The sequence below is a fragment of the Trichosurus vulpecula genome, chromosome 8 (genome assembly GCF_011100635.1).
Source record: "Trichosurus vulpecula isolate mTriVul1 chromosome 8, mTriVul1.pri, whole genome shotgun sequence".
Lineage (NCBI taxonomy): Eukaryota > Metazoa > Chordata > Mammalia > Diprotodontia > Phalangeridae > Trichosurus > Trichosurus vulpecula.
In genome coordinates, this window is record NC_050580.1 from 256,522,227 (window position 1) to 256,546,991 (window position 24,765).

The window sequence follows — 24,765 nt, forward strand, 5'->3', positions numbered from 1 at the left end:
GCAGGCAATGGGGTATAGAAATCTATCTTGCCCTACAAGAAAGTAAGGGGAAAGAGGATTGGGGGGGGGGGCCGGGGAGTGGGGTGATAGAAGGGAGAGCAGACTGGGGAAAGGAGGGTAAAAATGGGGAGAAAATTTGTAACTCAAAATCTTGTGGAAATCAATGTTGAAAACTAAAAATATCAAATAAAAAATTTTAGTATTTATTTTTAAGAAGTAGATCAATGAAACAAACTTAATTAAACAAGAGAGACAAAAGCAACTGAGAATAGTAGCCCACTGTTTGATAAATTCCAGAACATAACTTATTACAGGAAGCACTATCTGTTTGCCATGAATTGTTGTAAAGCAGCTAGCAGAAATTAGGGCTAGAACAACACGTTATATAATATTCTGTCAGTCCAAAAGATACATGTAAGCTGAATATGAAAGGTCAAACAAAAAATAATTAAATGAGACCTTACGCGCCCTTCACAACTGTGGCCACAGGAGAAATTCTTAACCAAACAAGGCATAGTAGAAATCATAAAAGATGACACCATTTTTTACTGCTTCAAATTTTAAAAGTTTTGCCTAAATAAAATCAATGAAGACAAAATTAAGAAATTGTAGAATGCAAAAATATTTGTATTAAATATAACCAATAAAAGTCTGATATCCTACACACACACACACACACGTATGTATGTAATGGACACAAATATATAACATCAAGAGCCAGTTTCCAATACATATGAATAGTTTTTAAAAGAATATAAATTCCAAGTATGAATTGGACTTGAAAACATGCTCCAAATCCAGCTTCTGACTGAGCTGAAATCAAAGCTGGGCTCTTTCAGCCTAGCAATAAAAGAAATGCAAATCCAAGGAACTCTGTCATTTCACCTCTGATCCACTAAACTAACAAAAAAGAAAAAAAGCAGGGGAAATCAATGTTGAGATATTACAAGGTGAAGCAGGCTGTTACTGTTGTTAGAACCACTAAATTCTAGATTCTGGACCACCAGTCTAGATTTCAATTTGCATTATGCAAAAAAAGTAAATTAAATGTCCATATCAGCACTACTACTACTGGGCATATACTTGAAGGAAATCAAAGACAGAAACAAAGGTTTAAAATACACCAAAAGTCATAACAAGAGTCTTCATAGTAGTGAAGAATTTTTTTAAAATATGAATTCCCATTAATTAGAGAATGGCTTAAAAAAAAATCATGGCAGGTGACTATAATAGAAAATTAAAATGCAGTACAAAAGGATGAATATGGGAAATTCAGAAAAACATGGGAAGATTTATACAATCTGATATAGCAAAATAAGGAGAACCAAGAGGACAACTACACCATAACAACGGCAATGTAAATTCAAAGATCACTAAATTAAAAGGGCTCAGCAACTGAAAAACTATCAAAAGTCCTAGGGGGCAGATGATGAAACATGTTCTCCCTCACAGCTGAGAAGGAAAGGGCTACCAGGACACATACACTACTGTATACATGGTCAGATACGGTCTCTGCATCAGATGTTTTGGCTTAAGTGTTTTCCTTTGTCATAAGGGAGGGTTAAATCTGGAGGGACAGTAGGAAATGACTGTAACATGAAAACAAAAAGCATTTAAAAACCTTACTGTCTCCTCTCAGACCCTCTCCTCTCCCTCCTCCCCAGGGCCTCACGCCATCGTTGCGTACACAGTAAAGACTCAGTTTATGACCACCTGGCTTCATTAATCAAACTCAAACTTTTCAAAGACTACATCACAAGGTCTGATGTGATCATCATTTTGTTGGTATTTAGTTTGGGATATCTGGGTCTTTAAGCTGTTTGGGAGAAGCTTTCTCTAGCCCCCAGAGGCAACATAAATTTTAGTGTTTTCAGAAGGTTTGAAAGTTTTATTGCAAAGCAGGGTTTTTTCCCTTAATTCCAATGGCTATTACCTTTCAGATTCACAATTTGAGAGAACTTGAGTTGCTGTATTTTATCAAAAGCTGCATCCACATCATCCAACGTAAAAAGTGTAAAATCCTCTGTATTATGACGAGACTAAAAGAACAACACACAGGGAAACAAAAGGTTAGTAAAAAAAAAAAGTTGTCACAGCTAAAAAATTTGAAAATATTAAAAAAATGTACCTGATAAAGATCATACATGAACATTTGTCCCATTTTATAAACAGGAATGGTTGCATAGATAGCACAATTCAAACCCAGTTTTCCAACAGCATATGGGAGGGCACCGAGATGGAGAGGATCAGGATGAGAGAGCAGTACTGCATCTACCTGGTGAACATGTCTAGAACACAATCAAAATGATTAGCTTCTGGCATCTTTTAGGGGTAGTATAGTGTAATGGAAAGAGTAAACTTGTAGTAAGGAAATCTGGGTTCAAATCCAAGTTCTGACACTTAACAGCTGAGCAGTATCATGGAGAAGTCACTTGGCCTCATCTTTCTAATCTGTAAAATGGGGATAATACTTGCCCTAGTTATCTTACAGGATTGTTGTGAAGAAAGCTCTCTGTAAACTTTAAAGCACTTTAGAAATCTGAATGATAATTATCTTATTCCCAAGGCAGAAATATGATGACAAATTCAAATTAGCCAATTCTAATGCTTGTTAGCAATCCCAAATCAACATTTTGTGATAGGTTGAAATTAAAAGCAAAAATTGGATTATGGATGTCAATTACAATGCTACCCTGTTCTCCTTTACCAATGGTAACAGAGCAGTCTACAACTATAAACATAACCTAAAATACAAGGTTCAAAAACATTGCTTTAAAAAAGGGAAAATCTGGAGAGTGAATTTAATTGTGACTGAGCTATGCATTCCTGCTTAAGATTCATGCATTCAAGTTGGAACTCTAGCAGGTACTCAGTTTTCTGGATAGTGACTGACAAATTCAGTTATTGTAAAACTTCAAATTAACCAGGATGCTTGGAAGAATAAGGTGTTTTGGCTGATCGAGAGTTGAACCAGAAAATACATTTTTTTTCAACTTCTGTTTGTCAAACATCTTTTTTTCACATGTATTGCTGCACTAGTGAGTAGTAAAAAGATTTTGGCCTTTCTCTGATAGATTAGAATCGCATAATAGCTTAAAGTTATCATTCTAAACACCAATTTTCATCACAGAATACTGCAGTTGCTGGAGAAGGAAATGGAAAACCATTCCAGTATCTTTGCTAAGAAAACCCCAAATGGGGTCACAGAGTCAAACACGACCAACCAACAAAATAAAGTATAGGATATTGTGCTGGATGTATCTTGACCCTAGAACACACCCTTGAAGTTTCTGATGCCTCTCTAAATCTCTGACATGAACTTCTTTCTGGTAATTTGTCTCTCTTCTTAAAGCAGGATATAGGAAAATGCTGGCAAATTAAAAGTTTGTTGCATTTCAACAGGCACATGTCATAAAGGCAACCAGGTAATATAAAATGAAGCTACTTAACTCTTTATCCACCATATCAAATAAAATTTTAAATATCTAATTTACCTTTTACTATGAGCACAATCAGAAAGAATATTAGGCTCACTAGGTAGAGGAGGAAAAAGGAGAATTGTTAAGAAATGACTTGTGATATAAAAACAAAAGGCTTCAATAAAATTTTCTTTAAAAATAAAAAAGAATATTAAACTTTTTTGATTACACCAAAAAGGCACTAAAGTATAGTAAAAAAGAGTATGCGCTGGCAATTACTTACTTCCTAAGGGAATCGATGATATCCATTGAAAAGTGCTCATCCCAGCCACAGTCCAATAAGAATCGAAACTCATCAACCTGAAGCAGATAGCAAAGTGCAGATTCTTCTTGCACCCCCGAGAGGGTAGTTAGTTTGATGATAGATGTCATTTTTGCATCCCAAGGTCAGCAAACAGAAAGGTTCCTTCAAAAGAAAGAAAAATAGCATTACAAGTTTATCTGATAAAGAAATTGAAGTCTTTACCAAACTGGTAAATACATGTGACTTAATGGAAATTGAATGAGCTAATATATTCAAATTCCTGTGCAAAAGCACAAATACCTATCATCTTTATCATCACAATAAATCACCAAGGACAGATAAAATGGTTGTCTTCTCCAGAGTCTCTGGGAAATGTAGATTTTGGGCCTTTTATTTGGCTAAAAACTTGGCCTTCTCCAGTTTTTTTTTTTAACTTTTTCACTCTAAGTAAAATCTTACCTTTTTAAGCCATTTTTCTCTCATTTAGACAAAAATAAATGCATATCATTTTTCTCTCAAAAGATATAATTACAAAGTGACAAATGATGATTTAACAATGAGTCTTATGGTCAATTGTGATTGTCATTATTCAAAACATTTTCAGATTTCCTTTTTTAGAATTCCTTTTAGAATCCCTGAGTATCAGAGCTGGAAGGTATCTTAAACTTAAGACCATTTTCCAACTCCTTTATTTTACAGATGAGGAAACTAAGGGCAGAGAGCTCAAGTGACTTGCCATTAGTCACAGTTAGCAGTCTATTCTTTTAAATTTCCTCAGCAGTAATAAATCATCTTCTGAGTTTGGGACTCATTTTTTGAAATAACTAAAAGTCATACGAAGCCTGAACATAAGATGAGTAAATTCAAGCTGGAGAATACCATTTTTTTGCTACCCCACCCCCCAAATATGAGGTAACAATTAAGTAATAGGGCTGGTTTGCTTACAATTTGGCTCAGATTATTCCAAAGTTGTTAAGCAGAGTTGCTACAACGGGAGGATAGCTTCCAAAGTGACATTAAAGGATAAAATCATTCTGATAATTTATGTTTACACAGCATAAATTAAATTATTTAATTTAAAATTAAATTATTATTTTAATTATTTAAATTACTTAATCAGCTGTATTACTTTGTAGTCAAAACCTTATATAAATCCCTTCAAACAGGATCATAGAATTCAACGCAATAAGCATTTTTAACAATCATGTGTCATGTTGCATTAGGTGCTGGGTTTATAAAGACAAAACCAAAACCAAACCAGTCTCTGCCCTCAAGAAATGTACATTCTATTAGAAGAAATCATGTACACAGAAAATTAAATACAAAATAATTTCCAGGACATAAGTGTGTGCACTCTGAAGAATGAGTACTATTGTCAATTTAACTGTCTATCGTACATTGGAAATCAGAATTCTTTATCTTCTTGGTTCTTCCCATGTTAACAGCCCAAACCCTACTGAATGAGAGATTTAGCATTAAGAGGCTCTGCAATGTTTTGGGGCTTGATGCAATCAGCAAGTTATCTACAAAAAAGAGTCCTAAAATGGTTCCTAACAGCATAATGCAAATGATTAAATTCCTCATCTACCAAATGCCTACCTTTGGGTTAAATACTATAAGAGATATATAAAATTAGAAAGAGTTTATCATCTTTTTTTTGAGGGGGGGGGGGGTTGAAGAGGAGACAAGACGAAGCAAAAAAAAAATAGAAATGAACAAAGACCACCACAAAAGAGAAATCAAAAAGGTGCTGAAATGAATATAATGTATAATGAAGTGACAAAATATGAGGAATCAAAAAATATTACCTTAAGGTTAGGTCAATTATCATCCCTATCTCTCTCTCTGTCACACACACCCCCTAGAACTCTAATCTCTTTTTTAAACTCCAATCCTGAAGGATATCTATACTAAGATGTCTGTCTATTCCACATCTGGAATTAATGTCCAAAATAGAAATCACTCCTCTCCCCACAAATCTACTCTTCCCGTAGACTTCACAATTTCTGCATCACCACTGTTCCATTCACAAATTATTCCCTTTCCCCAGACTTCCCCTGCAATACACAGTCTGATGTCAGATCTTTTCTACTCCACTTCCAAAATACTTCACAAATTTGTCCCATTATCTCCACTCATGCTATCACTACTCTAGTTCAGGCCCTAATCACTGATCACCTGGATTATTCTTAATAGTCTTCTAATTTTTCTCACTACTCCTAATATCTCTAATCGCCAATCAAGGTTCCATACAGTTGGCAAAATAATCTTCAAGTCTAGCCATGTCACCGTCCGTCCTTCTCAGAAATCTTCAGCTTCCTATTGTCTCTGGAATACAAACTTCTGTCAGTGAAATCCTGGCTCATGACCAACAAAATGGCACATAAGATATCTTTCAATTCTCATTAACTCTCAAAACTCCCCAACATAAAAATTATATGCAAGAAGTAAAGTGATTGCAGCTGTGTCAACAGGCCAAAACACCAAGAAGTCTACAGAGGTAACAACCCCATGAATTAATGGCAAAGAAGGCCAATTCTTTAACACATTCAGTAAGCACTACCCCCTCCCATCAGCCCCCACACTCAGGCAGGGCTGTACAACCTGACTCAGTTTGTGCCCAGGGACACCACTCTGTCTGATGCAGCAATGGGTTGTAAAAGTAGTACTCAGCCAGAGTACTAAAGAGCAGAAGGAACTGGGGCACTATGCCAGGGTCAGTTCTGTCCCCCCAGAAGTTACTGATTCCATGAAAAGGGAATTCAGCTTTGATGCCCAATCCCCCCAGGTGAATCTGCCATCAAAAGGGAAGGAGTTAGAAAGTATGCAATAAGGGAGTACAAGGGGGCCAAATTACTAAAGTTCTCGAGAGGAAGAAAATTCAGTTTAAAACTCTAAGCACAAGAAGCTATATCAATAATGAATGTACTAAAACAGAAGGGAAGACAGACCCTGGAATATCTAAATGAGTTAAAACATCTCTAAATAAATATTTCAAGACAAAAGAAATTGAGCCAACACCTAATAAGGCAAAGGTCACTGTCCATTCTCAAGATAGCATGGTCCCACAGCAGGACCAATTGGTTCAAGAGAAAAATAACAAGGATAAAAGAAGCATTTATGGCCTGTACAGTAGAAATAGTAGGCAGAACAAAAACAAAAAAAACCAAAAAAAAACAACTACCTTGAAATCCACAGAAACAAAAGAGAGAACAGTTGATTGAGAATGCAGAAACACACAAGTAAGGGACAATCTGGAAGAAGAGAAGCAAAAAGCAATCATGTTAAAACATGATCTTAAAAATGTGATCTCCATTTAAACAAAACATACTGATCTCAAAAACAAGATGCACAAAGACAACTGGAGGATTATAAGTCTCCCAGAAGAACAAAACAAATAAAAAACCCTGAACGTAATAATGGAAAAATTAACACAAGAAAACAAATTGTTAAATTAAAAACAAAATTACATGTAACTTCTGAACACAGAAAACAAAACACCACTAGAAAGTATGGGATGGAGAAGGGCAGAGTAGAAATGGACCACAAAATCAGGGACATGGGGAAATTTTTACCATGGGGCAATACTTCAAGTTTCTCTAATTCCTGCAAAAGCTGATGCTTTTAAGACTTGGTGGGGAGGATGGTCGAAGGGATTTACAGCTTTTACGAAGTAATAGCATAGAAATTGTTAAGAGAAAGAACTCAAAAATTAAATTATTTTAGCAGCTTTAAGAACACAAGATAAAGAAGGAATAAAAAAGTATAAGGATCATGAATCAAAGTCTTAAAGAGACGGAAAAGAAAGAGAATGAAGAGAATGTTGGAAAGAAATCCTTTTTGGAAAAAAGAAAACAAGTCAAAAGCTGAGGTGAGAGGAAGGGGAATTTAACTTGAGAGGGAAAAAAAAGAAGGGAAAGAATTGGATACCCAGATTAAAAAAAAAAAGATTAATTAAATTGAGCAAAGCTAAGGTTAAAATGGTAAGGGGGGGGTGGCGCAAGGAATGGAGCGAAGGAGGGACTTGAGGGTAAGAGAAAGAGAAGCTGTGGGACTGCCTCAAAGAAGATTAAAGAAGAAAAAATAACTGAAGAGAAAAAGTACTGTCTTTAAAGAGGAGGAATTTTTAAAATCCCATTAAGAAAAACACTACTAGAGACAAATGGGGGAAAACATAAGCCTAACTCTCATAACTTTAAAACTGATTGCATAAAACAATCCAATAAAACGAAAGAGTAACAGAATGAATAAGAAAACAAAACGCCACAATCAGTGGTTTACAACAAACATGCCTAAAAATCAAAGACATATACATAACAAAAATATGAGGTTCTAATAAAATTTACCGTGCCTTGGGTGAATTTTTTTTAAATTAGGAGTGTCAATCAAAGATAAAGGAAAAACAAAGAATTCACAAAATAAAGAGATAAACAAGGAAATCATATTATGCTAAATCATAAACTATTACCAATATTAAACTCATATGCTCAAAATGCCTTAGTATCTAAATTTACTTTTATAGTTTACATATTTAATTTTTCCCTTTTAAAAAAATTCTTTTTAGCATTCTTTTCTTTTTAAAATTGAGTTTCAAATTCTCTCTCTCCCACTGAGAAGGCAAGCAAAATGACATCAAGTATACATGTGAAATCATGTAAAACACACTAAATGAATAAAGGAAAAATTAACTGAATTCTAGGAGTAAAGCAACATGCCTACACTCCCCACTATTAGTTAATATAGTGCTATAGATGCTTGACACAAGTTCTACTTCTATGCTAGAAGGAACAAGACAAGAGAAAAGAATTAAAATGAAAAAGAGAGGCAAAGAGGAGAAAAAACTATTCCCAGGTAATGATATGATGTTTACTTTGTATTCATGATACAAGACTAAATGCCACCCTAATATACGTGATCAAAGCATAAGAACCAATAGTTCCCAAAACGAGAATTGAAAACTTCTAACAAACACATAAGCCAAATCACTAATAAGAGAAATGCAAATCAAACAATCCTCTGGTTCACTCTGCAAAGAGGCAAAGATAGTAAGAACAGTCAATGTTGGATGGGGTTGTAGGAAGATAGGGCACACCAGTACACTGTTGGTGGAGCTGTGAATCAATACAATTATTCAGTACAGCAATTTAGAATTATGCAAATTAAGTGACTAAAATGTCCATGACCTTTGACCCAGAGATTCTACCACTGGGCTTATACTCTGAGTAGGCACTAATAAAAAGCAACACTCCTATATATGGCAAAACTTGTAGTAATATTTTTGTGGTAGCAGAGAACTGGAAACAAAGGAGAAGCCCATTATTTGGAGAATGGCTAAACAAATTATAGTATATGAATGTAATGGAATATTACTGTGCTATAAGAAATGACAAATAGACAAACAAAGAAGGATGGAAAGGCATGAACTGATGCGGAGTTAAAATAACAATATATACAGCGGCTACAAGAGTGCAAATGGGAAGAAGAACCTCCACAAAATAACTACACTGAGTGTTGTAAAATTATAAAGAATGTATCTCCTTAAAAAGGAGAGATGAGAAATTATCCCCTTCCTTCCCCCCAACTCCACTTCGGGGAAGTGAGATTCACAGATGGGGAATACTGCATGTATTTTCAGCCTTTTTTGATGTTTTGATTGGTTTTGATAATTTTGTTCCTCTTCCTTTTTTTCCTTTTGGAGAGGGAAAGACAGGGGCAATACTGGGAGAAATTTTGGCTGTTAAAAGAGATCAATAAAAATTTATTTAAAAAAATAAAATAAACCATCTTCTGGCTCCAGTCTATTTCTCCAGACTTAATTCCTATCACTGCTCCAGACACAAGGCTACATTCCAGCAAAAATCAACTACTAGATGCTTCTCAGATTTTCATTTCACCTCCACATCCAGGCCTTTATTTGCACAGGTTGTCTGTACCACCTACTTGGAAAGCATCCCTGCCTTATCCACTCTCAGAATTTTCACCTTCATTTTGCTATTAGTTCAAGAGCCATCTAGGAGGAAAAGCCTCTCCCCAGGTGTTAATGTTCTCTCCTTCCTCAGTTTACTTTAAATTTGCTTATGCGCTTCCATATAATGTCCCCTCCATAGAAGGTAAGCTCCCTGGGGGGCAGACTTCGGTCTTACGAGCTCTACTACTTTGAATTTTCGTTGTGGTTCAGTCCTGTAGGTGACTCAATCTTTAGGACCCCATTCCGGGTTTTTTTGGGCCATTTCTTTCCCCAGCTCATTTTACAGATGACTTAACCAGGATCACACAGCTAGCGCCTGCCCTGAATTTACTAGCACTTAAACTTGAGCCGAACGGGACTGCCTCTTTCATGAAATTCACCGTGCCGTATGAAGAAAATAACTACGTCGGACATGGAGCCGGAAGAACTGGATTACAGCCAGAACCAGCTCCGTTACCGGCTGCGCAGCCACTGATGGACACGTCGCTTAACACCTGAGTGTTAATTTCCTTATCTGTAACCTGGGCACAATCCTCGCCCTACCCACGCACACACTCCTACTGTGAAGATCACGGCATCCTTGAAAGACACTTAAGGACGAGGGTCACTATTATTTCACCCCCAAACCCTGCCGTATCTTGACCCTTTGTGAGCTCAAATGCCCGTGGTTGGTGACAATGACAAGGACAGAAATAAGAACACAGGGGGCAGAAACACAAATTCCAAGATCCAACAGGTACTGGAAAGGAGGTGGTTATCTGTGTCCTTAACCCGTTGTGCCACGGACCCACCCTTTGGCATAAGCCCGCGTACCTTATGTGAAAAACGTTTTGAAAAGAGATCAGTGAAAATAAAGACAACGGGCAGCGGCCCTGTAATGTCTTTTCACTGAGTTAGCCCACGCGAGAAGGGTGAGAGAAGGGAAGTCATTCATTTAAAACACACATCTGTTAAATGCCTCTTCTAAGCTGGGTTCGAGCCAGGCTTCGAGCCTCAAAGAAAACAAGCCGAGGAAGGCGTGCCCACGGTCCGAGGGACACGCGAGGCTCAACTTCCCCCGGCTTCCTGCCTCACTTGCCACTTTCTACACAACGGCGGGGTGCGCAGCCTCAAAGCCGAAGCTCTTACACAGTCGAGAACGGCGTGGCGCCAAACGAGGGGTCGCGGGCTAATAAATGTGTCGGTAACGCGGGGAATGGGCGGATGCGGGCGAACAAGCGGACAACACCTACTGTGCGCCGGCCGCCGGAGCGGGGAGTCAGCCTGGAGACCCTCGGGAGGAAAGATGCAGGGACGTGGTGTGAGCGGGGACAAGCAGACGGACACAGCAGTCCAAGTCCCGAAGAGGCTTTACACGGCCGGGGGGAGAGGGCGCGGGGGAGGGCAAAAGCAAGGAAGCGAAGCGTGGGAGCGGAGGCGTCTAGTCTAGGCGGGCTCCCACCAGCGCCGGGGGACGATGCGAGGCTGCTCCGGATCGCGGCGGGCCTGGAACCACGAGGCTGGCGGCCGCGGCGGCAGCAGGAGGAGGAGACGTCCGGGGGCGCCTGCCTGCCCGTCCTCCCGGAGGCCCGGGAGCCCCCCTCTCCAGGCCGATTTTCCTCCTCTGCTCTTCCACTATCACTTACCTCCTCGGCCCTCCCCAGCACTCTTTCGTCTTCCCTTCCTCCCTCCCTCCCTTTTCACTTCTTCTCTAGGTCGGAGCCCGGATGAAAAAAGCCCGAGCGCCTCCTTCAGCAACAGCGGCAGCCGCCACTGCCCGCCAACAGCCAGCGCTGACCGGCAGCCGCCATGTTGGGGGGCGGGGCGAAGGGGAGGGGCGGTGCTAACTGGGAGCTACCACTTCATCCCGGGGGAAAAATAGACACAGCGAGGGGACATGAAGAATGCATCGACCCGGCCTGGGGAAGTTCCGCAGCAGCCGCACGGGTGAGCGAGTCCCAGAATTTAGTTTTCTGCCCGGAGGTCAAGGACAAACACAAACACGAAAAGGAGGGAAGCCGTGACTTGCCAGCACTCCTTGCCCTTCCCCCAGCGTAGGGAATGGTGGCGGCCCGCAGGACGTGACGGCGCCGGAGGTCTGGGTCGGAGTCCTCGGAGGCAGCAGCTGCCCTTGGCGGAGCTCTCGGCGCCCGGCCTCCAGGCCTGCAGGTGAGTCGGTGATTCGAGAGGGGAACAGAGGCCGGGGAGGTTCGAGGTGTGGGCCTCGGTTTCTTTCGTGCGGGCTCACGCTCGCCCCCCGGAGAACGGGCGGGCGGGGGGGGGGGGGGGGAGTCTCCCGGAGGGAGGAGGACGTTCATGGTCCCTTGGTCCGGCTGTGGTGGCGGCTCCTCGGACAACCTTGAGGGGTAGAGATTGGAGCTTCTTCTCGGGGGAGAAATCTAGTGGCATTTAGGAACGACCGTGACCTCCACGAGGACAGGAGCCTCGTCCTCCCAGAGCCTCATGCTGCGCTTTTGCTCCTAGGCGCTTCGTCTGATGACAGCAGAGACTCTCAGTCTATCAGCCAGTGAACAGATTAAGCGCCCACCGCACGCCAGGCACTGTGCTAAGTTCTTGGAAAACTGGCGTATTAGGAGGGGGTTCCTGTGTTACAGCACTGGGAGATTACAGGCTACAGCAGTATTTAGGACAGGTGGCAGTTTCCCTTTAAATTGTCTCTAAATCCCAGATTTTGGTACAACCACAAAATTTAATTCAGTTTCATCAATTTTATTTATCATTTGCTAAGCGAAAGATATTGTTTGGTATTTTTATCCCCAGCGCCTAGGCATAATACCTTTCTGTCTTATGGGAAACTGCATTCTTAAATACACTGACACCAACAGCATTCACATGTTTAAAAAAAACTGAATAGAATACATATTTAAAATCAGTACACGTGACAGCCTGGTGCAGTGGAAAACACACTGAACTGGAAACAGAAAACTGTTCACTTTAGGGCTATGCTAGAAACCAAACTTCTGGACTTGGAGTCAGGAAGACCCGATTTAAAATCCCTACTCAGACACTTGATACTTGTGTGCCCATGAGAAAGTCATTTAACCCCTGCCTCGGTCTCCTCATCTGTTAGCAAATCAGTAGGCATTTATTAATTGCCAATTAGTGCCAGGCACTGTGCTAACTGCTGCAGTTCCCCCCCCACACACACACCCACCCAGAAAAGGCCAAAGACTGCTATGTACAAAAATTACATATAGACACATACATACATATATTAAGTTAGAAGTACTTTTGATAGTGATAACCTATTGATTATATTTGAGAATGTTGCCATATAAAGAGTTGTAAAACTAGACCAGGTCATGCAGTCAGTCCAGCGTTTTCCAATAACCATACTTTTAGCTATTAAAGTTAGGGAGGGGGATGAGGGTGCATGTTTTCTCCATATGTGACAGCTCTTTCCTCCAAGGCTGACACATAAGAACAGAAAACTTGAAATAAGGAGCTATAATTGGAAGAAAAAAGATTCAAGAAGAGTTAGAAATAGGAACTATTAGAAGTAAAAGTTTTGTGATCAGTCAGAATTTGTACAGAGGCAGGAGAAAGTTTTCACATTGGGAGTTTCTTATATGAAGGAAATCACAGTTCTGGACCCCACTCTTCCTGCCCCTGCCCTCTCCCACCCCCAAATGCCTGGGTCCAGTGGTAAGGAAAAAAGAATCAGAAAGGATCCAGAAATGGGCCTGTTTAATACTACCCACAGTTTCACCCTTCAGTCCTTCTGTTCCTTTGACCTTCTGCCATTACTACAATGCAAACTCTTAACCCTGGGTGACTCCTAGCATATAGGAATTACCTCTTCTCTTTCTACTTCTGACCTGCCAAATGTGGAGGAAATTATGAAATCTTGCTGACCTGGGTCAACTATCTAATCTCACCTGAAATCCCACTGCCCCATGGGAATCCTTTTGTTATATTGCCCATTACATGTCCCACAAAGGCGATTTCAAACATTTAAGTGACCAGTTCATTCCACCCCACCTTATTCTCATCAATTGATTTTGCCTTCAGCTTTTCTGAGAAGACTGAGGTCATCCGATATGAAATCCCTTATCTTGGTGTAATGGAAAGATCACTGTGTTTGGAGCCAGAAGGCCTGAGTTTGGATGCTGATGGCTACTTAATATCTGGCAGTATCACTTACAATCTTAGCCTTAGCTTCCTCTTCCATAAGATGAAGTGGTTTGACCACCTGATATTTACAATCCATTCCAACTTGAAACGTTATGATTCTTTAAGTGTCCCCCTATTTCAGAGGTGTCAAACATACCTGGCAATTCTGAGTGCTGCCTGAATCAGAGTGAAATATAATTGGGAAATATCCTAACAAAATAAATAAAAATACAATAGAACATAGATAATAGTAACGTGGTTTTTCTAAGTCAATATGCTACCCCACAGGAATTATGGTCCCGTTTTTGAGTACCACTGCTGTAAATCTGCTGTCTTCAACCATCTCCCTTTTCCTTATCTATAATCTCAGGGGAAGAAGTGGCCCTCCTTACTGAAGTTAACCCCTCTACTTGTACTCTTAATCCCAAGAGGAGTCTTTGTCGCTCATCAATCGGGCCATCCTTCCTGTATCACCAATCTCTCCTTTCAATGGCCTCTTTCCCTCAGCCTACATTCTTAGATCTCTAGATCCTTAAAAAAAAAAAAAGTAATAATCCCTTAGAAGCAGCTAAGAGGCACCATAGATAGAATGCTGGGACTGGACTCAGGAAGACCCAAGTTCAAATTTGGCCTCACACACGTGGCCAAGTCATTTTACCTGTTTTCCTCCTTCTTCTCAACTGTAAAATGGAAATAACAGCATGTACCCCAAAGGGTTATTGTGAGGATCATATGAGATATTTGTGAAGTACTTGGCACAGTGCCTGGCACACAGCACTTATTCCCTGCTCTGCCCCTCGACCCTGCTTACCCCTTCAAGCTATCATCTTTTCTCTCTTCATCTTTACTGCCAAACTTGTAGTAAGAATAACCGGGGATTTAATGCTTCTCCACATACTCACTAATGATTTTATTGCTAAATGCAATGGCTTTTCCCCATCTTCATCCTCCTTGATTTCTCCATGGCATTTGGAAACATGGAGCACTCCTTGATAACTTCTTCACTGACATTTAAGATGCTTCTTCTTGTTTGAGTGTCATCTTCTCTCTTTTGCTGGTTTCTTTTCTTCCTCCTGACCCTTAAGTGTATATTTCCCTTGCCCTTATCTTCTCTCTCCATCCTCTGTTCCTTGGTTATCTCATGTACTCCCATGATTTTATTGGCAACTTTATGCAAAAGAATCCCAAATCTCTACCTTCTTCTCTCCCAGCCTTTCCCTAAAGCCCTAGTCCCATATGTCTGCTGTATGTTTCCATGTGAATTATCCTGCCAGAACCTCACATTGAACATGTCCAAAACAGTGCTCTTCGATTTTCTCCCTTGTCTTAAACCTGTGCTTCTCCTTACCTCATTTGTTTCTTTTAATTAGTGCCAGCTTCCTGGTCACCCAAGCTTTATATGTTCAGTACCTACCACAAGTACCTTGCACATGGTAGGTGTTTAATAAATGATGAATTTAACTGAACTGGACTTTAGGCTTCCCTGGGCATGAGTTCTTCCTTGAAGCCATTTCATTTACATATTACCATCCTTCATCCCTTATCACCTTTCCCTTCTTCTTCTATCCTTGTTACTGATGCTGAGTTTTTCACATTGAATCCCTTCCTCCCATTTACCCTGTGTCACACTACTCCAGACAGTAAAAGTACATTTTCTATGGTTTGTTTACAAAGGAACAAAGAAGATACAGAGCCAGAAAAACTATACCAAAGTAAGAAAAATAAAAATATACCAAAATAAGCCAGCTAGAACTTTAAATTAATAAAAGAAAACTACTTGGTCCCCAAATAGTCGATACTTCGATTTCTTGAGCCATTCTCTCTAGTCCCAGGTCCTTGACCTTAGCTTGGATCTTTAGGATTCTCTTTAGATAGAATCATTTATTCCTCCTCATAACCCCCAAGGTGATCATACCTTCTATACTAGAACATTCCAAAGATTATTTTGGGATTCATCCAGTAGTAATAACAACAAGCAACATAGTACTTTGTGTTTATAAAGCACTTTGCATGCATTACCTCATTTGAGCCTCACGATACAATTCTTTGAATTATTTTTATCCTCATTTTACATTTGAGGAAAGCCAGAAAGCATCAAAAGGATAATCTGAGCCTGAAGTCTTACTAAGTCTGATACTACTTCCACCATGTCACACTATGGATTAAACTTATTTGTCTGTTTTATAATATCTGTTTCACTCTCAGTCAATCAAAAAGTTTCCTGAATGCATGGTGGACTTTTGGTATTTTCCCCCCTTTTTAAAAAAGAACTAATAAGAAACTCCCTCTCCCAACGCAGGTCTTAAGAGTTTTAGAGTGTTTCCTGGGTCATTGTGAGGTTAAATGACTTGCCTAGGATCATACTACCAGGATGTGTTAGGGTTTGAGCCTATACCTTCCTGACTCCCAAATGGCATAAAAGCTCAATAAAAAGAATTAAAGGAAGAATTAAGGATGGACATTAGAATTCTCAGAATTTAAAAAGAAAAATACAACCATTTACTTAGAACAAACCATAGAAAATCTCACTAAAGCAGTGGATAGTGAAAAAGGTTGGTTTTCTAGAAAAGTAAGATGAAACAAATGCCCAGCTCCAATTGCATGACTCCATTCCATTCTCATCATTCAGCCATAATTGCTCTCTCCTGTGATCTCTAGTGGCTTTTTTCCAATGTTCATCCTTGACCTCTCAGCACCCTTTAACACTGTCAGTCCCTCTCTTCTCTTTGATAGTCTCTCTAAATTGTATTAATTTGGGCATATTTTATATCCCTAACTAGATCATAAGCTCCTTAAAGGCAAGGGCTATGTTCTTAATCATCTCTGTATTCCACTCAGAATGTAGCAGGGTGTTCTTCACACAGCATTTACTCAGTAAATGTTTGCTGAATTCATTCATCCTGGAGAGTTTTTAAGTGACTTATCCAATGGATTATAGGATTTAGAGAAATAAAGGGCCTTCCTTATAGATGATCTTCATCCACCAGCCTCATTTTGCAGTAGTGGAAAAGGGCCTCACAGTTTTGTCTCTTACCCAGATCATACAACTAGTTCAGTGCATCGTAGAATTTAGAGCTGGAAGGAACTGCATAAGTCCTTTAGGCTAACCCCTTCATTTTTTAGATGTAAAAACTGAGACCCAGATAGATAAACTGATTAACTTTAAGGTCCTAGGGATGGTATGTAGCAAAGTTAGGATTCTCACCCAGGTCTTCTGACTCCAAATCCATTTCTCTTTTCATTATTACACACTGCCTTCTGCATATTCCTTCTTAGTCGCTATATAATTAAGCACAATTTTGTAGTTCATTCATTTAGAGGAAATTTTTGTTTTCTGATAGCTCTGCTAGTCAAAGTAAAATGAAAAGATTACTGGCTCTGGGATCTAAGTATCTGGATTTATATCCTGCCTCTGTTACCATCTGTGTAACTTTGAGCAAGTTGCTTGACTTTCCTGTGCAGTTTCATCCTGTGCAAAATGAGAGTTGTACAAGAGGGCCTTTTCAGACCCTTACAGCTCTAAATCTGCTCTTCCTCCCTGAAACTCTTTGCAATAAATCTGAATTTAGGACCCAATTTTAGTCTCTGTAAAGAGGTTTTTGTATTAACTTGTAAATATCCATTGAAAAACCCTACTCTGCAGATTTCAGTTTTCTAGGAATTCTCAGTATTTCTTCATCTTCTTGTCCTCAGTACTGCAATTAGCACCATTTTTTAAGACACTAAGATCAACTGTTCTGACCTCCCTGTTAATAAGTTTTTTTGTTATGTTCATATTTTTCTTTTTATTAGTCACTTAATGATATTTGAAAGATTTACTGAGAAGTTTCTGTTTCAATAGATAGTAGTGCTTTTGACCTTCAAGCAAAAAATAAGTTACAAAAACTAAAATAATTCTAAATTAATTTTATGAGATGGATTAATTTGCCAGTAGTAGCTTCCATTTTGAAGATAGGGAATGGGAGAAGCAGCGTTATAAAGCCCTTTTGTGTTAACTCGTGCGTGAATGGGGAGACAAAACTCAAGAAACTATCTACTATTCAGGTCCACAGTGGTGGGTTCCCCATACAACAAACAGTTATCAAAGTACTTTTTGTGGTAGCAAGGAACTGGAAACAAAGTTGATGTTCATTGATTGGGGAATGGCTAAACAAATTGTGGTTCATGAATATCAAGGAATACTACTGTGCCTAGAAAAGGAAAAGCATGACTAATACAAAGAAGTATGGAAAGATTTGCATGAACAGTGAATTAAGCAGAGCCAGGAGAATAATATACACAATGAGTAGAACAGTGCAGAAGGCAACAACAACCACCACAAAAGAATTAAAACAGATTGCTGCAAAAAGACTGTAAGAGCCTTGTGATTAGGAATTTTTCATATATTACATTCCTATCAGCAGTGCCTAGGACAGTGCCTGGAACATAATATGTACTTGATGGTTTTTGATTTTTTTTTTCCTTAAAAAAAATCAACTTGCACACTAATCCATGCTACTGCTCCCCTTCATCTTCATCATATAAATTTTAGACATGTCATCTTGAGGAACTTGTATGCCCCTCCGTGGCTAACACAATTCCATACCCATAAATAATTTGAGCACCAGTTATTGAATGAATCAGTTAATGAGGCCCAAAGAATTTTAACAAGTTAGCAGTTTAAAGGAAATGTCAGTATTCTTATTTGCCTCTTCTCTTCCACTAAATAACTTCCTATTTTAGGTAAGGTTTTAGAGAGTTTTCTATCTTGTTATGTCTTTTTCTTTCTCTTTTTTTTTTTTTAAGCAATCATGGTGAATCTGATTCAGGCTGTGCGTGACCACTGGGTTCATATTCTGGTACCAATGGGATTTGTCATTGGCTATTATCTAGACAAGAGGAGTGATGAAAAACTAACTGCTTTCCGGAATAAGAGCATGTTATATAGAAGGTTAGTTTATATATGTTTTCTAAACCACCTGTTAACTGACATTATTTTTGACAGCAGTGAGTTAACAATAGTGTTCTACAGTTAGCATAAAATAAACAGAAGTTATTACATCCCCTTTGAAATCTCATTAAAATTCTGTCACCAAAAAAAAATGCTCTCACAATAAAATTGGTAAGGCATATCAATAGAATGAGGACAGTAGTCCTTGTGTTTCAAAAGTTCACTTATTATTAAGTTATTTGGAACTTAGAACATATTTTCCCATAAGAACATTGTTTGGGTATTTCTAACATCTCAAAAAACATGATTTCGCCTATACTTCAGAGATCTATGTCTTTACCAGTGTGGGTATTTCTTCCAGTAATGCATCTCAAAACCCCTATATGAATTAGGAGACAATGTGAGAGTTGCTATCACTGAAAAATTTATCAGCATATTATCGACCTAGTGATGAGTCTTAGATGATGATCTTCATACTGGAAGCCCTTCCAGTCTTGTAGGACCCAAGATCATTTCCATGTCATGATGAAGTATCAGTAGAACACTTAACTCATAGTAATGACCATGTTTTCGTGCATTTTATAGTTTTCAAACCAGAGTCTCATTTGATCCATAATAGAATCATAATGATAGTAATCTTAGTCTATGTCCCTCCAAGCCTTGAAGAGAGTTTTGGAGGAAGGTACATCACATGCAAAGGTTGGGAAGGGTGACTCAGGAAGAGGTACAGATTGACATGTGCAGATGTCACAGTGGGAGTTCCTCTGCTAGGCTATGAGCAGGGGAAGCTTCCAGCAGCAAGCCGCTCACATACTTGTTTACAGGTGTAGTCAAGAAGCTGCCTGCACTTTGTATAGATCTGGTCACTGTACCTCAAGAAATATATAATGGAGCTGGAGAAGGACCAGAGAAGTGCACCTGAAAAGGTCATGGTGATAGAGGCTTCCATATGAAGTCAGACTAACAAAGGAATTGGGCTGAGAATTTGAGAGAAATGAATAAAATCATGAAAGAAAGGGTAAAATGTATACCTTTCAGAATGCTGGACAAAACATCTTGAATAAGAACTTACATTCATACAGCATTTTACTTGTTAAGTCTCTGAAGGATAAAAGAAATAATTTGAGGGTACTGAGAAAGAATATGACCTAGCATGATGAGTAATAAGCTTAATAGAATTTATTACCCAAAAGGTGGGCTTCCCCTAAATGGGACTGAGGGATAAGGATGAAAAATAAAGGCAAAAATCTAATTTGACTAGGTTTTTCCCCTTCCCCTACTATTTTCCCCTACATCATTCACATTAATCGATACGCCTTTAGTTTTAACTGAGAAGATATCATGAAAACAAGGATTACCGTATTTTGAATATGATAGAAAGTAATAAGATCAGTTTGGAGCTAAAAGGACCTCAAAGGTCATCTAGTTCAATCCTCTCATTTTACATGCAAAGAAATTGAGGCCCACAGAAGTTAAGGAACTTGACAGAGCTCACATAAAACCTAGCAAGTAACGGAGTCAGGATTAGAACTAGGTCCAATCCACTTCTCTTTCCATTACGCGAGTGCCTCATAAAATAGTCAAATTAACAAAATAAAAAATAGTAAGTTAACCTTCCTTTAACTTTCTCTTTTCCTCTCACAAAAATTGTTTCTTAAATGTTTGTCCTTTTACCTCTCTTTTTCTTTCTACACAGGGAACTGAAGCCTAATGAAGAAGTTACCTGGAAATGAAGGCTTTGGCTGAATTGAGAAATTTTCATGTTGAATAAAAATATTTTATGAAAGAAGTGAAAAGTGCTTTCATTGCTTTTACTTAGGAAATTGTGTTGTCCTAATTATGATGAATTCCTATTTCAAACTAAGAGAGTAACAAGCCACAGAAAAAATTTCATTCATCCATTCGTTCATTCAGTTGTTCAGATGGATTTTTTTGTGGAGTCCCTCCAGAGGAGACAGGACATGATTTGCACTTCCTATCTTAATTCCCTATTGTTTTTACATTTTTGAAAACAAATCCTGTTCACAAATTTTTACAAAACTTTTCATTTTAAAACAAGGTATTTAATTTCAAAAGGAACAGAAAGCCACAGAGTTAATCATTAAAAAAAAAATGATGCTGTGCTTTGGCAGATAAACTTTAAATCTTCATTATATGGAGTTAGATTAAAATAAAAGATAGAATAGAGCTACTGTTTCAGGACATTGAAATTAGGGCATACACTCCCCTACTGTGGTATATTTTCTAGAAATATACTACTAAATGTCAAGGCATATGAAATTGGTTTCTCTTCTGACTCAGTCATCCATCTTCTTATCAAATAATATACATCTCAGCTCCTTGCTAGAACCAAAAGAATGTAATTTAGTACAGTCATTAATTAAAACAATACTTGAAATGATATTCCCTAATTCCTTCTGTAATATACTGTCAGATCTCTAATCAGGTCATTCTAGGGATATCAAAATTCCTAGAGTGAAAAATAGGGCAGTTCAGTGGTGCAGTGGATACTGTGCCAGGCAGACATCTTTCTGAGTTCAAATCTTGCCTTAGACACTAGTTCTGTAACCCTGGACAAGTCATTTAACCCTATTTGTCTCGGTTTCCTCATCTGTAAAATGATCTGGAGAAGGAAATGTCAAATGACTCCAGTATCTTGGCCAAGAAAACCCTAAAAGGGGTCAGGAGGCATCCAACATGATTGAAACAATTGAACAGAGTAAAAAATACATTTCTAAAAAATGTATGGAAAGTTCATTTTAAATTACATTAAATTATATATTGGCTCTGAGTCTAAGGAAATGAATACTAAATTATATTTACATGGAAAATCTCCAGTAAGTTGAGAACATTTTTCTTACTTATCCTCATAACAATTCTGTGGAAAAAATCAGGAGGTAAATAGAATACCTGAGGCATTAATGAGTCACACTGGAAATATGACAGAGGCATATCTGCCAGAAATCAGCTTAATAAGCTCTCTCTCAGAGCAATTTGGATGAATGCCCAAAGAGCTATAAACTCTGCAAACCCTTTGATCCAGCAATACCACTACTAGATCTGTATCCCAAAGAGATCATAAAAAAAGGGAAAAGTATCCACATGTACAAAAATATTTAAAGCAGCTGTTTTTGTGGTGGTCAGGAATTGGAAATTGAGGGGATGCCCATCAATGGGAATGGCTGTACAAGTGGTGTATAAATGTACTGGAATACTATTGTTCTAGAAGAAATGATGACCAGGCGGATTTCAGAAAAACCTGAATAGACTTATATGAACTGATGCTGAGTGATGTGAGAACCAAGAGAACACTGTACACAGTAACAGCAACACTGCAATGACCAACTTTGATAGACTCAGCTCTTCTCAGTAACACAATGATCTAAGACAGTTAAAGAAGATTCATGATGGAAAATGTCATCCACGTCCAGAAAAAAGAGCTGTGGAGTCTGAAAGCAGACCGAAGCATGCTGTTTTCTTTTTTTTTCTCATGGTTTTCCCCTTTTGTTCTGATTCTTCCTTCACAGCACAACTAATGTGGAAATGTGTCTGGTGGGACTGTACATGTATAGCCTATATTGGATAGCATGCCACCTTAGGGAGGTGGGACAGAGGGAGAAAGATCTGGAGCTCAAAATCTTATAAAGGTGAATGTTGAAAACTATCTTACATGTAATTGGAAAAAATAAAATACTATTAAGTGGCAAAAATTTTTTTTAAAAAAATCTCAGATGAGAGTTTCAAGACTTAGAACAAGTTTAACCTTAAGTATCTAGTCCTATATTGTTTCTCCCTCCTGTAAACTTCTAGAATACTGTTCTATCGATCAAACAACAAATGTTACACTTAACGCTTTAGGGTCTACCAAGCTGTATATACATTTGATCCTCATAAACAACCTTAAAGTAGCGAGAATGAAAAATGTTGCTAGTTCCCCAAATTTAAAGCAGACAGATAATCTAAGAGAAGTCCTCAATTCTCTTCCTTTTATTCCTCGTGTCATCTCTGGTCAAAAAAAAAATCCCTAGTCCTCTAGTCTATGAGCATCCTACTGCATCCTTGATCCTATTTCCTCCTACCTCCTCTTGAACCTTGCTCTAGCAATCAACCTCTATTTTCATTTGGCTCCTCAACATCTGCTTGTAAAGAAATCTCCCCAGTGCATGTGTACAGCAACAAAAACCTTCCTTTTGACCCTTCTGGCTCACCCTTCACTGCTAAATTTATTGAAAAATCTGTCTATGCCCAATGCTTCTACTTCCTCACTGGGCATGGTCTTTGAAATTGAAACATTTCCTTACCACCACTACTGTCCCACTAGCAAAACTGTTACCTCAAAAGTTGCCAATAATTTCCTTCTTAATCACCAAATTCTACATCTTTCAATATTGCTGAGTACCCCTCTCCACTGAATATGCTTTTTTTACTCAAGCTTCAGAGACACTACAATCTCCAGGTAGTTATCAAACCTCTAGAACTGTGTGTGCGCTTTCTTACCTAAGCTCCAGAGACATTACACTCTCCATGTAGTTATTAGAGTTCTAGAAGAGTGTGTGTGTGTATGTGTGATGGACTTCACCCTCCCCAATTTTATTTAAATAGTCGTCAAAATGTTCTTTAAAACAAGTTCAAGGACCCCAGGTTATGTACCCCTGCAGCTAGAACCTCCAGAGCTCTGCCTCCTTTGCTGCCACACACACACTTTTCTGTTCTCTGCTACCCATTAGCAATCTCATTCACACCATTTCTCTGCAAATGACTCCCAAATCCTATAGGTCAAGGCCTTCATCTCCCACTGCCCATCACCAAAATGTCCCACCAGTACCCCAAAGGTAATACATCCCAAACTTGGCTTTATCTTACTTCTAACAAGGCTCCTCCACCTGACTTCACTATTTTTATTAGTGGTGGCACCATTTATTATTAAGGTTTTCCTATTCCTTACACCTCAGTTACCAAGTCCTGTCCCATTTCTTTTCAGGCTATCTCACATCTCCCTCTCTTTTCCTACTGCCTTCACTTTAGTAGAGACAGCCCTTGTTACCACCTACATGGGTTATTAAAATAATTTTCCTGCCTTTGTTCACTCTCTTCAGTCCATATTGCTTCTAGAAAAAATCCAGTACACCTATATTGTTTATGTCATTGCAGAAATCTTCAGTGGCTGCTAAATAGAATTCAAACCCCTTAGCTAAGGAATTCAAGGTCCTCCATGATCCAGGGCTACTCATCTTTCCAGTCTTATCTCATTACTCCCTTCCACACTGTATTTCAGCCAAACCATCTATTTTCTATTTCCCAAATATACTCTATGCATTCATATTTGGTGGTGGTGGTGGGGTTGTTATTCATGCTTTTGTCTATACCTGGATGCTGTGTCCAACATTTCCCTGTTGAAAAACTACCAATTTGTTTTTAAAGCCCAATTCAAATGCGATTTCCCTCACAAAGCCTTGTCACAAACAGCTATCCCTCCCATGGCTTTCACAAAGTTCTTTGGTTTGCAACTCCCTAATATACCACTTCAATGCTATAAATGACCCATGATCTCATTAATGTGGATATTGCCTCCAACATTTCAGATCAAAACCCATCTGTGCTTGCCCATTCTGTATGACTGCTGTCCCATGTTTTCTTCTAAGTCTGCCACAGGAGGGTTATTTAAAGTTTTGGAGTTCTTTCCTGGGTTCTCTTAGTATGGCAAGGATACCAGTGATGAATTCAGGCTATCCATTGGTTATCTCTTGCTCCCACCATGTGACTTAACTCATTTTCTTTGAACATACATTTCTTTGATCTCCCTACACAATCATAAACTCCATCTAGGCAGAGACCACGTCATACATACCTAAATTTGGTATCACTGCCTAACAAAGCACTCTATGAGTTTAATACATGTTGGTTAACTGCTTGAATATTTCCACTCTAAAGATAAGGAAACTGAGGCTTAGAGGTTGCCATAGCTACAAGGCTAGTTAAATGGTGGAGTTGGCACTCCAAAGTCATTGTGCCTTCCTTGTATTACCAATGA

At 38.8% G+C, this 24,765-nt stretch overlaps 2 protein-coding genes across 4 annotated transcripts in view; one reads left to right on the forward strand and one right to left on the reverse strand.

Moving 5' to 3' along the window:
• The window catches only part of CPSF2 (cleavage and polyadenylation specific factor 2), a 54,980-nt gene that overhangs the window by 23,718 nt on the left and 6,497 nt on the right, over nt 1-24,765 (reverse strand). The window contains exons 1-4 of one of the 3 annotated variants that reach the window (XM_036734552.1): nt 11,317-11,519; nt 3,703-3,885; nt 2,129-2,288; nt 1,934-2,039 (exon numbers count right to left, since the gene is read on the reverse strand). In XM_036734552.1, coding sequence (XP_036590447.1) covers nt 1,934-2,039; nt 2,129-2,288; nt 3,703-3,851 — 415 coding nt within the window. In that variant the 5' untranslated portion in view covers nt 3,852-3,885; nt 11,317-11,519. Of the gene's footprint in view, nt 1-1,933; nt 2,040-2,128; nt 2,289-3,702; nt 3,886-6,907; nt 6,978-11,316; nt 11,520-24,765 lie in introns of those variants that run through there. The other 2 variants (XM_036734554.1, XM_036734553.1) reach the window with 2 other exon arrangements.
• Nucleotides 11,617-20,530, forward strand: NDUFB1 (NADH:ubiquinone oxidoreductase subunit B1). The gene is made up of 3 exons (XM_036734555.1): nt 11,617-11,839; nt 18,590-18,734; nt 20,431-20,530. Exons 2-3 carry the CDS (start codon nt 18,595-18,597, stop codon nt 20,465-20,467), a joined length of 177 nt encoding a protein of 58 aa, XP_036590450.1. The 5' UTR covers nt 11,617-11,839; nt 18,590-18,594; the 3' UTR covers nt 20,468-20,530.